Source organism: Pristiophorus japonicus, chromosome 6 (genome assembly GCF_044704955.1).
Source record: "Pristiophorus japonicus isolate sPriJap1 chromosome 6, sPriJap1.hap1, whole genome shotgun sequence".
Classification (NCBI taxonomy): domain Eukaryota; kingdom Metazoa; phylum Chordata; class Chondrichthyes; family Pristiophoridae; genus Pristiophorus; species Pristiophorus japonicus.
Window position 1 is genome coordinate 181608047 of NC_091982.1, and position 18211 is coordinate 181626257.

At 43.0% G+C, this 18211-nt stretch overlaps 1 protein-coding gene across 2 annotated transcripts in view; it reads left to right on the forward strand.

Annotated features, from left to right (window-relative positions):
- The first annotated feature begins 6755 nt into the window (after positions 1-6755).
- The window catches only part of LOC139265317 (COP9 signalosome complex subunit 7b-like), a 38250-nt gene continuing 26794 nt past the window's right edge, over positions 6756-18211 (forward strand). The window contains exons 1-2 of one of the 2 annotated variants that reach the window (XM_070882286.1): positions 6756-6828; positions 13484-13662. In XM_070882286.1, coding sequence (XP_070738387.1) covers positions 13501-13662 — 162 coding nt within the window. In that variant the 5' untranslated portion in view covers positions 6756-6828; positions 13484-13500. Of the gene's footprint in view, positions 6829-13483; positions 13663-18211 lie in introns of those variants that run through there. The other variant, XM_070882287.1, reaches the window with a different exon arrangement.

Sequence of the window (18211 nt, forward strand, 5' to 3'; positions counted from 1 at the left end):
GCCACGGTGCACGGGACTGATTTCAGCAAGCTTTCCATGTTCCTCTGGAATATCGCCGCAGCCGATCGAATCCCAAATGGACATCTGTTGTAAATGAAAAGACCTTTGTGCGTGTTGATGCAGGTGAGGCCTTTCGAAGATTCCTCCAGCTCCTGCGTCATGTAGGCCGAGGTCAAGTCCAGCTTCGTGAACGTTTCTCTTGCTGCCAGCGTCACAAATAGGTCGACTGCCTTTGGTAGCAGGTATTGATCCTGCAATGAGAAACGATTGATAGTTACTTTGCAATCACCACAGATTCTGACAGTGCCATCTTCCTTGAAGATTGGAACAATCGGACTGGCCCACTCATTGAATTCGATCAACGAAATGATGCCCTCTCGTTGCAGCCTGTCCAGCTCGATCTCCACTCTTTCTTTCATCATGTAAGGTACCACTCTCGCCTTGTGATGGATGGGTCGCGCCTCCGGAATCAAATGGGTCTGCATTTTTGCTCCTTGGAACTTCCCAATGCCTGGTTCGAACAGCAAGGGGAACTTGCTTAGGACCTGGGCACATGAGGTGTCGTTGACGGACGAAAGTGCTCAGACGTCGTCCCAGTTCCAGCGTATCTTTGCCAGCCAGCTCCTGCCGAACAACGTGGGGCCATCACCCGGTACCACCCAGAGTAGTAAATCGTGGACCGCTCCATCGTAGGAGACTTTTAGGTAGCACTGCTAATTACAGGAATCAGTTCCTTTGTGTACATTCTAAGTTTGGTACGAATAGGAGTCAGGACTGACCTTGAAGCCTTGTTGCACCACAACTTATCGAAAGTCTTTTTACTCATTATGGACTGGCTTGCGCCCGTGTCCAGCTCCATGGACACCGGGAGTCCATTTAATTCAACCTTCAGCATTATTGGGGGACACTTTGTGGTAAATGTGTGCACCCCATATACCTCTGCCTTCTCGGTCTGAGGCTCTGGTTCGTCATGATCCACTGTGGATCTGTCCTCCTCTGCAACATGGTGGTTTGCAGGATTAGCAGGGTTTGCAGCTCGCCTGCACATACATTGGAGGTGTCCCATTGTTCCACAGCCCTTGCAAACATATCCTTTTGAAGTGGCATGAATGGAATCGATGATCACACCCACAGTGCCAACAAGGTGTTAATTGCCTTGTATTCACCACCCTTGATGGCGGACTCTGAGTCATCTGCGGACGTGCAGCTATAGGCGTTTAAGTCCTGCCATGTACATTTCGATTTGAAAACAACGTTACTTTGTTCACAGTACTTGCAGCAGCACTAGTGTGCTGGGAAATTTGTTTGGTATTGTCACTGGTGGAGATAAACATCTGGGCTATCGCTATGGCTTTACTCAAGGTTGGGGTCTCTACAGTCAAAAGTTTGCGAAGTATTACTTCATGGCCAATGCCAAGTACAAAGAAGTCCCTGAGTATATGCTCCAAGTGCCCTGCAAACTCACAATACCCTGCAAGGCGCCTTAGCTCGGCGACGCAGCTCGCCACTTGCTGGCCTTCAAACCTCTTGTACGTGTAGAACCGATACCTCACCATCAGAACACTTTCTTTTGGGTTTAGATGCTCCCGGACCAGTGTGCAAAACTCATTGTATGACTTGTCTGTGGGTTTTGCTGGAGCGAGCAGGTTTTTCATGAGGCCATACGTTGGTGCCCCGCAAACGGTGAGGAGGATCGCCCTTCGTTTGGCAGCGTTCCCTTCTCCTTCCAGCTTGTTGGCCACGAAGTATTGGTCAAGTCGCTCCACGAAGGTTTCCCAATCATCTCCCTCCGAAAATTTCTCCAGGATGCCCACAGTTCTCTGCATTGTTGAGTTGGGTTTGTCATCTGTATCTCGTCGCCAGTTGTTACGTCTTGGATAAGGAGCCAGACTAGATACTGCAAGCTCAAAGTAAGTGTGACCATAGTCCTTTATTACAGATCTCAGAGTGTCTCTCCAGCCTATGAGGCCTCCTTATATACAGGTGCTCCCAAGGGATTGTGGGATCCCTTGGGACTCCGGGGATAAGCCCTCTGGTGGTTAGACATGGTAATTACAGGTTTACATACATTTACATCACTTTTGTAATTATGCACTTTTAAATACAGTCACAATGTTCACCCTCTCTTGGTAAGTGTCTCATTTTGATGTAATGTGTGGTGCCTTGTGAGAAACACACAGCTGTCCCTCAGGTGTTCTGCTATATTAGGAATATATTGTCCTCCACATATGATTCCACTGTATAATGGATCCTGTCATCAGGCCATCGCGACACAACCAGGATCACCAATGCAGAAAGGCTGCCATTCAATGAGGGTCACTTGAACTACTTGCAGGGCACATATTAAGGCTTGCACTTAGAAACATAGAAACATAGAAAATAGGTGCAGGAGTAGGCCATTCGGCCCTTCGAGCCTGCACCACCATTCAATATGATCATGGCTGATCATGCAACTTCATATCCCTTTGTCTCCATATCCCTTGATCCCTTTAGCCGTAAGGGCCACATCTAACTTCCTTTTGAATATATCTAACGAATTCAACAACTTTCTGTGGTAGAGCATTCCACAGGTTCACAATTCTCTGAGTGAAGAAGTTTCTCCTCATCTCGGTCCTAAATGGCTTACCCCTTATCCTTAGACTGTGACCCCTGGTTCTGGACTTCCCCAACATCGGGAACATTCTTCCTGCATCTAACCTGTCCAATCCCATCAGAATGTTATATGTTTCTATGAGATCCCCTCTCCTCATTCTTCTAAATTCCAGTGAATATAAGCCTAGTCGATGCAGTCTTTCTTCATATGTAAGTCCTGCCATCCCGGGAATCAGTCTGGTGAACCTTCGCTGCACTCCCTCAATAGCAAGAATGTCCTTCCTCAGATTAGGAGACCAAAACTGTACACAATATTCAAGGTGTGGCCTCACCAAGGCCCTGTACAACTGCAGTAAGACCTCCCTGCTCCTATACTCAAATCCTCTCGTTATGAAGGCCAACAAGCCACTTTTTATGACGCCACACATGGAGGAGTGCCACCCCTGAGATGACATGTTCATCAATTACATTGCAGTCCATTATATGTATTTTCCCATCTTCCATACCTCATGTCATGATGTTCTCACTATCAGTTGCAGTGATCTGCTATAGCTTTACATCTTATAACTTTTGCTTAATAACTCTGACATAAGCTCGTACCATCTGCACAGTCAGCATCAGTCACTAAATTGGTTCCACATGAAATGTTCTCAAAACTCTTGCAGGGCAGCTCCATTGAGTCTTTACCATCTTTTGCTACTCATTGCTGCTTCCTCTACCACATCTTCCCATCAACGGAGTCATGTGGAGTTACATATCCGAACTCTCTCTGTGCGGGTTAAGGTCCATCACATTACTATTTCTGTCCCATCATCATCATAGGCAGTCCCTCGGAATCGAGGAAGACATGCTTCCACTCCTAGAATGAGTCCTTAAGTGGCTGAACAGTCCAATACGAGAGCCACAGTCCCTGTCACAGGTGGGACAGACAGCTGTTGAGGGGAAGGGAAGGTGGGACAGGTTTGCCGCACGTTCTTTCCACTGCCTGCGCTTGTCTTCTGCATGCAGTCGGCGATGAGACTCGAGGCACTCAGCCCATTGATAATGCTGCAGCATCTGCACGATACCCGGGATGTGCAGCGCTGTAGCACTCTGAGCGATTCTCCCTGCCACCTGACTCACAGACAGCTCAGACCAGCTTTTTGCCAGCGGTCCTTCTGGCGGGCGGCAGGGCGGTCTTAGTCGATCATCCCTGAGGAAAATGCCGGATTTCCAACCTCCGGCATGGGCGGGCAGCAGGACGGTGCACCGGCAGAACCTTCGCAATCAATCTACCGGCGGGTGGAACGTGGGCGGCAGATGGGCGGCACCGGAGGAATCGCTGAAAAAAAACTTCATTTCCAGCTGAACCTCGGCGGCTGTGGGCGGAACTTCCACCAAGTTCAGGCCCGTGGAGTTCAGAGTAAACATGTTCCCGCAAAGAAAAAGGGTAGAACTGCCAAATTTTGAGCCCCGTGGATGACAAGTTGCATACAGGGTAAGATAAGGCAAAAAAGGGAAGCTTATGTCAGATATCGCGAGCTCAATACTGCAGAAAGCCTGGAAGAGTATACAAAGTGTAGGGGTGAAATTAAGAAAGAAATTTGGAAAACATAGAGAGAGCATAAAAAAGTACTGGCAAGTAGAATTTAAAAAAAACCAAAGCTGTTTTACAATTACATAAAGAGCAAGAGGATAACTAAGGAAAGAGTAAGGCCTATTAAAGACCAAAATGGTGATCTATGTGTGGAGATGGAGGATGTGGGTAAGGTACTTAAAGAATACTTTGAGGCTGTCTTCATAAAAGAGGGGGACGATGCCGATGTTGAAGTTATGGAGGAAGAGTGAAATATTGAATGGGATAAACATAGTAAGACAGGAAGTATTAAGGGGTTTAGCATCTTTGAAAGTAGATAAATCACCAGGACCGGATGAAATATATTCTAGGATATTAAAAGAAGCAAGGGAGCAAATTGCGGAGACTCTCACCGTCATTTTCCAATCATTCCTGGGGACAGGAGTACATAGAAACATAGAAAATAGGTGCAGGAGTAGGCCATTCAGCTCTTCTAGCCTGCACCGTCATTCAATGAGCTCATGGCTGAATATGCAACTTCAGTACCCCATTCCTGCTTTCTCGCCATACCCCTTGATCCCCCAAGTAGTAAGGACTTCATCTAACGCCCTTTTGAATATATTTAGTGAATTGGCCTCAACTACTTTCTGTGGTAGAGAATTCCACAGGTTCACCACTCTCTGGGTGAAGAAGTTTCTCCTCATCTCGGTCCTAAATGGCTTACCCCTTATCCTTAGACTGTGACCCCTGGTTCTGGACTTCCCCAACATTGGGAACATTCTTCCTGCATCTAACCTGTCTAAACCCGTCAGAATTTTAAACGTTTCTATGAGGTCCCCTCTCATTCTTCTGAACTCCAGTGAATACAAGCCCAGTTGATCCAGTCTTTCTTGATAGGTCAGTCCCACCATCCCAGGAATCAGTCTGGTGAATCTTTGCTGCACTCCCTCAATAGCAAGAATGTCCTTCCTCAAGTTAGGAGACCAAAACTGTACACAATACTCCAGGTGTGGCCTCACCAAGGCCCTGTACAACTGTAGCAACACCTCCCTGCCCCTGTACTCAAATCCCCTCGCTATGAAGGCCAACATGCCATTTGCTTTCTTAACCGCCTGCTGTACCTGCATGCCTGTACCTGCATGCCAACCTTCAATGACTGATGTACCATGACACCCAGGTCTCGTTGCACCTCCCCTTTTCCTAATCTGTCACCATTCAGATAATAGTCTGTCTCTCTGTTTTTACCACCAAAGTGGATAACCTCACATTTATCCATATTATACTTCATCTGCCATGCATTTGCCCACTCACCTAACCTATCCAAGTCACTCTGCAGCCTCATAGCATCCTCCTTGCAGCTCACACTGCCACCCAACTTAGTGTCATCCATAAATTTGGAGATACTACATTTAATCCCCTCGTCTAAATCATTAATGTACAATGTAAACAGCTGGGGCCCCAGCATAGAACCTTGCGGTACCCTACTAGTCACTGCCTGCCATTCTGAAAAGTACCCATTTACTCCTACTCTTTGCTTCCTGTCTGCCAACCAGTTCTCAATCCACATCAGCACACTACCCCCAATCCCATGTGTTTTAACTTTGCACATTAATCTCTTGTGTGGGACCTTGTCGAAAACCTTCTGAAAGTCCAAATACACCACATCAACTGGTTCCCCCTTGTCCACTCTACTGGAAACATCCTCAAAAAATTCCAGAAGATTTGTCAAGCATGATTTCCCTTTCACAAATTCATGCTGACTTGGACCTATCATGTCACCTCTTTCCAAATGCGCTGCTATGACATCCTTAATAATTGATTCCATCATTTTGCCCACTACTGATTTGTCTCTCCCTCCTTTTTTTTTTAAAGTGGGGTTACTTTGGCTACCCTCCATTCCATAGGAACTGATCCAGAGTCTATGGAATGTTGGAAAATGACTGTCAATGCATCCGCTATTTCCAAGGCCACCTCCTTAAGTACTCTGGGATGCAGTCCATCAGGCCCTGGGGATTTATCGGCCTTCAATCCCATCAATTTCCCCAACACAATTTCCTGACTAATAAAGATTTCCCTCAGTTCCTCCTTCTTACTAGACCCTCTGACCCCTTTTATATCCGGAAGGTTGTTTGTGTCCTTAGTGAATACCAAAACAAAGTACTTGTTGATGTTGAAGAGCTCAAACCCAAGGAACAGTTATTCCAGAGTTCTTGTTTCACAAACATTGCCAACTGATATTGCTAGCTTACATCCAGAAATGTGTTATTTTGATGCTGTATCATTATCTGCAACATTTTGATTTCCCAGTGTTGAAGGGTCCCCATCCTGAGATGTCCAGTGCCTGTCCTCTCCGCAGTTGTACCTGCTGAGTATCCAGCTTTCACTGCTTTAGTTTCCTCCTAATGTCGCGCAAAAGCGAGTGCGGTTGAAGCAGAAACGCCAGTAGGTCGACAGAGATTTAAATTAAGTTCCAGAACCAAGAAACGTTGTTCACCGCTTGCCTCGTGAATGGAGCGCGGCGGGGTTAGTGCGTCATCAGATCGACAGCCGGGTGGGCAAATCATAATGCGTGTTCGTGCAGGGGGCGGGGCCCAGTGCACGGTGTTTCGGCCAATAGGCGCGGAACGGAGACGCCCAGCTCGCCTCTGAATGTGGGACTAAGGCGAAGGGCCTGGGCGCAGGTAAGTTGGTGAAAAAAATGTGCGGCTCGCAGATGCTTCACAACCGGCTGGCTGGAGGCAGGAATATCAGGCTCTCTGCTAAGTGCGCTGCAAGAACCTCCGGGTTCTCGAGTCACCGGCACGCTAAACAGTTGTCAGAATATAGGTCTGGGCCTAGAACAGCAAGCATCAAACACGCTGTGCTTTTTTGTTTCTGGCTGCTTTAGGGGATCGGACCCCTCTGTCCCTCGCAGTTAAATGCAATGTCTCGGGACATCACTCGCCTATTTTTCGCCTGTGTGTTGCTCGAGCAGGAGGCATCAGCGGGAAAAAAAACGTGCTTGAGGTTTGAAAATGTGGCAATCTACAGAGCTATGATAGAACAAAAGTGCAAACGAGTAAAGTACAATACATGCCAGAACTGGTGCACCCTCGTTTGTCACTAGATGTAGCAAGTGCTCCTGTTTCCACTTGAGCGGTCAACTTTGGGACTTACCTGAAGTCGCAGTCATTTCTTGAAGTGTGGGTATCCTACCTATATGAATAATCAACATTTATTTCTAAAAAAAAATCATGCTTAACCAATTATTGAATTCATTGAAGAAACAGCAAAGTGTTGACAAGTGCAATACGGTGGATGATGTATGCATGTACTGTCAGGAGATCTTTGATAAAGTGCTACATAGCAGAGTTGTGTCGAAGGTCAGGGAATGTGGGGTCAGGTAGTAAAAAGCATTGGAAGATGTCTGGAAAATGAACAGTAGCAGTTAAGGGAGGATTTTAGGATGTGGAAAGTAATTTCTGGCAGAGATTTGTGCTGATATACTATTCTCCAGATCCATAAATGATTTGGACTCAGAAATTGGAAGTATGGTGCCAGAAATTGCAAATTGGTAATGTGGAGGATTGCATCAGCATACATGAAGACAAACAGGCTTGCAGAGTGAGTCGATAAATGACAAATGAAATTCATTATAGTGAGGTGATTCATTTTGGTACGAGGAATAAGGAGACCACTTATTCCTTGGAAGGTAAAACCAAATGAGGTAGAGGGGCAAAGAGATCTGGGAATACAGGTACATAAATCACAAAGTAGCAGAGTGCAAACAAAGTTCTGATCATTTCTAGAGGAATGCATTACAAAAGAAGGAAGGTAATGTTAAATTTATAGAGAATATAGGTTCAACCACTGAGTGCAGTTGATGGTCTTCATACTACAAAAGGGATATTGAAGCTCTGGGGTAACTGCATATAACATTTACGAGGATGTTACTAGAATTGAGAGGATTCAACTATCAGGAGTGATTCAGAAGACTGGAACTCTTTTTGGAAAAGGAGACCAAGACGAGACCTGATAGAAGTCTTTAAAATTATGAAGCGGTTCGATAAGATGGATGTGGAGAAATTATTTACACTAGTTGGTGAGTCCAGGAAAAAGGAGGCATAAATGTAAGATGGTGCCAAATAGATCAAATAAAGAATTTGGGAGGAAATTCTTTATGCAGGGAGTGGTGAAAATGTGGAACTTGCTGCCACATGGAGTGGTTGAAGCAGATACTATTTATGCATTTAATGGGAGGCTTTATGCATACATGAGGCAGAAGACATGGAAGGAGCAGGGTGGGAAGTAATTAAAGAAAGAAATTGCATTCATGTAGTGCCTTTCATGACCTTGGGATGTCCCAAAGCACTTTTCAGCAGTTAAGTACTTTTGAAGTATAGTCACTGTTGTAATGTCGCGAGTGAGAGGAGACTCCTTCGAGCAGAAGGTTAAATGGTTTTGATAGAGTAAATAAGAAGAAACTGTTTCCGGTGGCAGAAGAGTCGGTAACCAGAGGACACAGATTTAAGGTGAATGGCAAAAGAACCAGAGATGACAGGAGGAAACAATTTTTTTATATAGCTGGTTGTTGTGATCTGTAATGCATTGCCTGATAGGATGGTGGAAGCAGATACAGTAGTAATTTTCAAAGGGAATTGGATAAATACTTGAAGGGAAAACATTGCAAAGCTATGGGGAAAGAGGAGAGAAGTGAGACTAGATTGATAGCTCTTTGGCACAGCCATGATGGGCCAATAGGCCACCTGTGCTGTACCATACTATGACTATAAACACTGCCATAGATCAGTTGGGCTGAATGACATAGTTCTGTACTGTAGATTCTATGTTTGTAATTTTCTGTAATGTCCTGCATTCTGAACCAGACCTGCTTTCTATGATTAAAGCTAATCATTATAGTACTTCATTAGCTCAGTGGGTAAATGTAGAAGGTTGTGTGGCATTTGATGCATCCAGACTAGAAACAACAACTTGCATTTGGTGCCACTCGCAAAGAGGTGCTTAACAATGAGGAGAAAAAGGACACAGAGCAAAAAAAACAAATTAATGGGAGAAGAGGAATTGGCCAGCAGAGGAGTAGAGGATTGACATCATGGATTGATGGAAACTTGGCTGAGGAATGATGACACCTTGCCTTTAAACGAAGCCTCTGAATGCCGGCGGCCCCAACCTGCAAGGATCATCAGGTCAGGGCCTTCAAAGGAGCGTACCACTTCAAGATAAAGCATGTGCTGGAGAGCGACGGCTGAGAAGAGGGCGACTGGATTGGACGTCACCAAGGTCCAGGTTGCTGATTGGAGTGTGGGCAGGTACAGCAGGAGCAACGAGGATGGGATGCAGGAGCAGCAAGTGATTGTGGCCCAGGGGCAGCACGGGCCAGCTTACATAGCGATATGTGTGCACACTAGGTCCGTGCAGCAGAGCTGGTCTCCAGTCATCTTGGTTAATCCTTGCCACTGGACCAACACTTAGCGCTGTCAAGCCCATGTGGTGGCTAGTGTGCAACGGCCACCACACGTTAAAAAAAATCCACGCACAGGCATCTTCCACCCTTCAGCATGTAGTTTGGGACCTGGAATATTAGGTCCTTCATTGAAACACCTGCGAACTCATTCCTTTTTGGTGTGGAAGCAAGTCATCATCGCTACGAGGGACTGCCTAAAATGAGAGGGTACTTGCTGGGACATGTGATTGGAGGTAGTGATTTGAAGATTAGGACTGAAAATGATATTTTGGTCGACAGGAAGCCAGTGAATTTTGCTGAGGATGGGGATCATAGGAGCTAATCTAGTATGCACAAGTACATTGGCTAGAGTTTTGGATTGATTAGAGTTTGAGACCATTGAAAGAAGGGAGCACTCAAGCAGTTGGTCAGTAACTTGATGTAAGCATGGATTAGGTGAAAGGAGAGAGATAGTAGCATCATCTGGCAGTGCCTGGAAAAAAGATCTGGTATTACTGATAGGTTTAACAGTTTGCTCAGGATTGATTCAGACGTCGAGATTGTAAATCCAGCCTGAATAGAAAACTGTAGAGATTATTGGAAGCAGTGCCAGAGGCATGTTGGCACTGACATCTGAAAGGATGGCTTTGAATTTATCAACATTGAGCTAGAGGAAATTTCAACTTTTTAAGACCATGTGAGATAATCAGCCAGCCAATTCTACTATGACAGCCGTTGAGTTAATGGATGTAGAGAAGTATAGCATATATATGAAAGCTAATCTTTTGATTGAAGATGATGTTGCTCAGGGATAGTATGTCAGAAGAAAACTGAGGATGGAATCTTGGGCATGGAAGAAGAAACCATTAGAGAAGAAGAGGCTACATTGGGTGAGATCGGAATGGAACCAGGAACGCAGTGCCGTTAAAAATTAACTGTGGTGGGAAGAGTCAAAAGCTGAATAGAGAGGTCCAGGAGGAACAACAAACCATGCTTGCAGTTATACAAGATGTAACTGCATGTTGACTTTGACCATGGTGGTCAATGGCAGGTCAGAAAGCCAATTGGATGGATTCAAACTGGGAGGGTGGGTGTGGAGTTGGGTGATAAGTTCAATGACCTTGGCAGCAAAGGGTAGGATGGAGATAGGGTGCTGGGTCAAAAGAGTTTTGGTGAAGGGCAGGGTTAATTATGGTGGTCTTGAAAAGGGCATTTCTCTTGGAGTTCTCTGCTGCCTTCGACTCCTCCCCACCACAGTTCATCTTGATCACATGGATGTGGCTGAGAAGATGGCCTCGTGCTTTGTATGCAAGGAGGTCCTCAGATTTGATTTTGGGGTGAGGATAAACATGCAGAGGAGATGGATTTTGTGCAGAAATGAAGTCTGTGGTGGTCTTTTCCAGAATGGAATAGTAGGAATATTCTAGGTTCAATCTCTGTTCTGTGGTAATTAATCACAGTCAGGACATTGATGGGGCAATTATTCTTGATGAGTTTGAGCTAAGGAGGGGAAAAATCAGATGGGAGTTGGCCTCTTGATTGTTACCCAGTGTCCCTCATAGTTTTCAAGACTATGAAGGAAATTGACAAAGTTGATCCAGGCAAATTGTTTGTTCTGTGGAAAGGATCCAAATATGAGAAGGCACAAGTTAACAGTTGGAAGAAAGAAAGTCAATTGGAACTTTTTCACCTACAGATTCTTGGGCATCAAATTATTTACCAGGCAAGGTCATTGAAGTATAAATGGGTTCAAGGAACAAATGTGCTTTTGGAGATTGAGGAATAAGGTGAGAAAGTAGTTGGTTGGGTGTGGTTGATCTAAGAAAAGAAAGACTTCCATTTATATAGCTGGACATCCCAAAGTGCTTTGCATTTCAAAAGTACTTCATTGATTGTAATCACTATCAAAAAGGGATGGGATTATTTTGCCTTGTACACTTTTCCTGTTGCTAAAAAAAAGTCTTCTATGTTGCACAGTATACTGGATGCAAAAAGCTGGTAGACAGTGTATTTCAGGAATTCTAAAACATCAGCGCACAGGAAAACTACATTGGTAACATTAGTACACAGTGTTTCAGTATCTGCTTTTTTTATACATAGTAGCTGTAAATATTTTGTCTAATAAAGAACCAGTTTGCGCTGGCTATATAAATATGTATTAGTGATAGAAAAGTCAAGGGAGTATAGGAGAAACAACAGAGTTTGAAGTAGATTTAACAGGCAAGTTTGTATGCAAGTTTTCTGAGGGCAGATTAAAAGTTTCTATCCTTGGGATTTATTAAAACAATATTTATCAAATTCTGTATTGTTTAAAGGTTTGCATTATTGATGCAAAGGACTGACTTAATTAATAAATACCATTTTGCATTATAATTTGTGCCATCATTCATTACTTTGACCTTGCCAGTATTGGTAGGGGATATTATCCAAACTGAACACCTTTTTGTTAAAACTTCATAGAAACAAAAGGAAGAGTAAGTAGTTCTGTATAATTGAGTTGGTGAGGAAAGCATAACAAAATTTCCTTGAATAAATATTTTTTCATTGTTGTATTAAAAATCCACAAAATTGGGATTGGCTATCCCTGCTTATAAACTGCAAGGACTGTATTTTATTTCCCACACAAACACAAACAAAAATACAAAGGCTAACAGCTCTGAACTCTGCTTATTGCTTCGCTCCCTTGCTGTTCATCAGCAGAAAAACAAATTATCTGGTCATTTTATATAATTGCTGTTTGTGAGACCTGAAATGCGGGTCTACATTTGGGAAGGAAATACTGATGTATTTTTAAAAAATCATCCAGGAACATTTTTATAAATATATTTTGCATTAGACAATGCTCTCTTCCCCCCCTCCACCCCCTATTTTATTTTCCATTAAGTCAATTAGATTTAACCCCCTATTAGTTATTTGGTATTTTTAGTTCCACTGGCAGAACCTTTTAAAGTTGTGTTGTTAAACCCATATTGGAATTACACCAAGTCAGTCAAAAAAATGCCTAGAGGTGTCCTTCAATAGATTTGAGATCATTGCCCATTGAAGTCATGAGAGATACAATTGGGGACACCATTTGGCTCATCATACCTCATAGTCCAGAATAAAGAAAAAACTTGCATTCCTTCATTGGTCCTCTTGAATGAGATTAAGGATTTTGCCTCCATCTGTCTACCAGAAACAACACCATACAAGGCTGAAGATGTGCATCCTGACATCTGTCTTAGATTTCCTTTTCGCCCATTTTAATCTCTGCCTCCTTGTTCTGGATCTTGGCGTAGTGTTCCAGATTAACTGTGCTGCTTTAATACCTTGTATACTTCAAGGCTAATAGCTTCTCCAATATTTCCTTATAACCGAATCCTTGTCGTTACTTACACCACTGCTTCCTTGGCTTGTATGTTTCCCTTTTTTGTCTTTGCAACACAAACTGAACACTGTATTCAAGGTGGAATCTGACCATAGCACTGTACAGTTCTGGCATGACTAACTTGGACTCAAGTGACCTCGCAATATAATTAAGCATTCTGGTTGCTTTGTTTATTGCTGCTCTACTATTAAGGGCCAAATCTACTGAGTCCTGGATTCCTTTCCACTTCACTGGTAGTTATTTCTGCACCATCCTCGGTATACTCGTCACATCCATATTTTCTATCAACGTGCAGTACCTTGTACTTGTTTTGAATTTGCCCATTTGTGGATCTAATGGTCCCTGGCTACTTCCTCCTACCTCCTCCTCAGTTTACTATCCTTTGCAAATTTGACTAGTTTACATTGGATTTCAAAATCCAAGCCATTAATGTAGATTGGAAACGGTAGTGGCTTTCTTTATGTAAAATATCCTTTGATTTGGCTTTGGCTTTGACTTAAAAATAATGACTTTCTTTGTTTTACAGTGAACCACCTTTGTGCAATGGCAGGAGAATCAAAACCCACAAGTAACCCTTTGGAACAGTTCATTTTATTGTCTAGAAATACCAACGGTCCAGCATTAACTACCCTTATTAGCCAAGTATTAGAGGCTCCAGGAGTTTTTGTTTTTGGTGAACTTCTGGAAACACCGAATATACAGGAGGTAAGAAGGAATGCAGAACAGAAAAATATATTTTAATTTTTTTTAATTTTTCCCTATTCCCTTGAACTTTTACCAAACTTAAAATGTAGAAAACCTAAGTAATTTTTAAGATGCTTCTTCCAGAGTATTGGGATGTACTATTTTGCTAACTAAATTGAAATGTTAAGCATTTTACTATGTAAAATGAGCATAAATAAACATAAAGGTACACTGAATAATGTGAGCTTGTTTTTGTGGTTTTCGTGACAGAATAATATTTGAAATTTTTGCTGGTTAAGTCATCAACTGAGCTTCCTCGATGACTTAGTGGGTAAATGCTCTAAATGACCCAGTCCTAAATTCAATCCCTCGGCTGTGCAATAATACCCTGTTCACCATGAGGCACTATAATTGACTCCTGTAATCCTAGGCTAAAATGAGACTAGAGAAGCTGGGTTTGTTCTCTTTTTTTTTTTTAAAAGAGCAGAAAAGGTTAAGGGGAGATTTGATAGAGATGTTCAAAATTATGAGGGGTTTTGATAGAGTAAATAGGGAGAAACTATTTTCACTGGCAGGAGGGTCAGTAATCAGAGGGCACAGATTTAAAGTAATTGGCACAAGAACCATTCGGGAGATGGAGTTTTTTTTATGCAGAGTTATGATGATCTGGAATGTACTGCCTGAAAGGGTGATAGAAGTAGATTCAATAGTAACTTTCAAAAGGAACTTGGATAAATACTTGAAGGTATAAAATTTGCAGGGTTATGTGGAAAGGAGAGTGGGACTAATTGGATAGCTCTTTCAAAGTACTAGCAGAGGTTTGATGAGTCAAATGACTTCCTTCTGTGCTGCTTGGTTCTTGAGGACAAATCGGATAGGATTGTAACCCCTGATAGTTTTCCTATGGAAAAATAATAATACTTTTATATGGATGTTCAGTGTCAGTAGAATCGGGCTAGCTTCTGATGCCCAAAGGATGGATTAGCTTGCAAACACTCACTATCTCGACTCCTGGAGAGAAATTGGTCCCCAACGTGTCCAATTTCTGCGTGAAAATTGGAGTTGGAGGACCAATTTCCAGTTATGATCTCCCATACCCGATCAACGCCGGAAGTGTGCCAGCCACCAATTAGTATTCCGCATGTCCATGGCACCTACCTAAAATGCCAAAGAACAGATTTTTTTTGTCTTTTTACTTGCCTTTAATGTGGCACCAGGAGGAGAAGGAGAAGCAATATTACAGGCTACTGATTACCTGTGCTTGCCCCGCCCCCGCCCCATCCCAGAATTGCCTGCTGTACATTGGAGCCGGTCAAATTTTTCGGGACCTCACCTGGTGAGCTGCATCGGGATGGTCAATTAGCATCTGCAGCTTGCCAGTATTATGTAGATGAGACCCACGGTCCAATTTCAAGAGAACCTTGAGCCTTCATCCTTGGACACACATTGTTTTGCATCACCCACTTTGTGCCGGTTTCCCGTCCAAAGAGAAGGACTGGCCACTCAGGTGAGGTACTAAAGGACAGCCAGCACTTGGGAAATGTATACCTGTATAACCTAATCCCTCAAGAAAGCAGAGGTGAAAATGGGGCAGAGAGAACAAACCTGTCAACTGCCATGGGAAAAAGTTCAAACTTCTTATTCCCCATGCAGGAAGTTTCTGTTTTCTGATGTTCTTTTGGGATGAAATGCAGAGCAGAAGATGACTACTTTTCACAGGTAGAATCTTCCTTTGTTGTCCTTGTGGAGTGAGATCTGCCCCCCTTCTTGGTGCAGTGTAGACTTAAAAGATGAGAGAAAGTAAAGAGAAGCTATGTTCTTAAGAGAAGCAAATTGCACATCCCACCAGATCTGGACTGTGATTTGGAACAAATGGAGAAGAATCCCACGTGGAATATTGATAATGAAGCCTGCCAGAGGAAATCGAAGAAAACTCAATGGGAGTGGAGCAGAGACAGAGATCAGAAAGACACATATGCACAATAAAATACTTAACACTGGATCAGATTAGAGATTGTGATTGGACAGAGGGAGTAATCGAGGCAGAAATATATGAATTTATTAATTCAGCTGCTATGCATCAATTTATTGAGAGAAATTAGATAAAAAGGAGGCAACGGTTACAAAAAGCAAACCAAGATAAGAAAGGAGCAGGGATTATGAGACTTTTTGATAGCTTTTTGAAGTCTGAATGATTCTGTTTTTCCTTGTAATGGTAGGAACTGCACTAAATATTTGGGCCTGTCTTACATATTAAAATGGTCACTAAAACACACAAGTGCATTACAGACTTTCAAGTATGGTCGTTCTAATTTTTCAGTTTTTTAGAACATCTTCATCATCACAATGACATGACTTTTACTCATTTGTGGTGATGAAGCTGATTTTATTAAAAATGGCCAGTGATTTAAAACAAATGGCAGCAGTTGTCTCATACTTGGGCAATATGTATACGAAACAATGGTGGTAGGGGTATTTTGCATTAGATGCCGTCACTGCACAAGATGAAACAATTGAATTCCTTACCTTGGTTTGCATTCACACACATACTCCCATCAGATGGCAAAATTCAGATGTTGGCCAGACTGGTGTAGCATCAAGGTGATAGGAGTGTTACATTTGAGCATAGAGCATCAGCTACAGAGGTCATTGAGATGTCAGTTATGCATCTGACCTTTAGGTTGTTTCCATGTGGAGGCAAATGTATAGAACAAGCAAGCTGGATTTAGTCCTGACTTTTTGCTCCTCATCCTCCGTCATCCCCTCTCACTAATAACATGTTTCATCATCATAGGCAGTCCCTCATATCGAGGATGACTTGCTTCCACGCAAAAAAGGCATGAGTTCACAGGTGTTTCAATGAAGGATCTAATATTCTAGGTCCCAAACTGCATATTGAAGGGCAGAAGATCCCTGTGCGTCGATTTTTTTTTTTTAACGTGTTGCATCCCTAAATATACAATTTAGTTCAAACCCATTGGCCTTATTAAGATAAATGCATATGTATAAGGAGACAAAAACAACAGAGAAAGTAACTAAAATATATATGAAGGGGGATACAAAAATGTGTTTCTCTTTTTTTAATAAACTGGGTTTGCAAAGAAGTATGCAAACCATTAAACTGAGCCCAGATGGATCGGCTTCATAGAAACATTAGGTGCAGGAGAAGGCCATTCGGCCCTTTGAGCCTGTACCACCATTCAATATGATCATGACTGATCATGCAACTTTAGTACTCTATTCCTGCTTTCTCTAAATACCCTTTGATCCCTTTAGCCATAAGAGCCACATCTAACTCCCTTTTGAATATATCTAATGAACTGGCCTCAACAATTTTCTGTGGTAGAGAATTCCACAGGTTCACAATTCTCTGAGTGAAGAAGTTTCTCCTCATCTCGGTCCTAAATAGCTAAATCCTTAGACTGTGACCACTGGTTCTGGACTTCCCCAACATCGGGACCATTCTTTCCGCATTTAACCTGTCCAAACCTGTCAATTTTATATGTTTCTATGAGATCCCCTCTCATTCTTCTAAATTCCAGTGAATATAAGCCTAGTAAATCCAGTCTTTCTTCATATGTCCGTCCTGCCATCCTGGGAATCAGTCTGGTGAACCTTCGCTGCACTCCCTCAATAGCAAGAATGTCCTTCCTCAGATTAGGAGACGAAAACTACACAATATTCAAGGTGTGGCCTCACTAAGGCCCTGTACAACTGCAGTAAGACCTCCCTGCTCTTATACTCAAATCCTCTCGCTATGAAGGCCAACATGCCATTTGCTGCCTTCATCGCCTGAAATACCTGCATGCCAACTTTCAATGACTGATGTACCATGACACCCAGGTCTCGTTACACCTCTCCTTTTCCTAATCTGTCACCATTCAGATAATCTGCCTTTCTGTTTTTGCCACCAAAGTGGATAACCTCACATCTATCTACATTATACTGCATCTGCCATGCATTTGCCCACTCATCTAACCTGTCCAAATCACCCTGCAGCCTCTTAGCATCCTCCTCACAGCTCACACTGCCACCCAGCTTAGTGTCATCTGCAAATTTGGCGATATTACATTCAATTCCTTCGTCTAAATCATTAATGTATATTGTAAATAGCTGGGGTCCCAGCACTAAACCTTGCGGTACCCCACTAGTCACTGCTTGCCATTCTGAAAAGGATCCGTTTATTCCTACACTTTGCTTCCTGTCTGCCAACCAGTTCTCTATCCACATCAATACATTACCCCCAATACCATGTGCTTTAATTTTGCACACCAATCTCTTGTGTGGGACCTTGTCAAAAGCCTTTTGAAAGTCCAAATACATCACATCCACTGGTTCTCCCTTGTCCACTCTACTACTTACATCCTCAAAAAAAATTCCTGAAGCTTTGTCAAGCATGATTTCCCTTTCATAAATCCATGCTGACTTGGACCGATCCTGTCACTGCTTTCCAAATGCACTGCTATTACATCTTTAATAATTGATTCCAACATTTTCCCCACTACCGATGTCCGGCTAACCAGTCTATAATTCCCTGTTTTCTCTTTTTTTTAAAAGTAGGGTTACATTA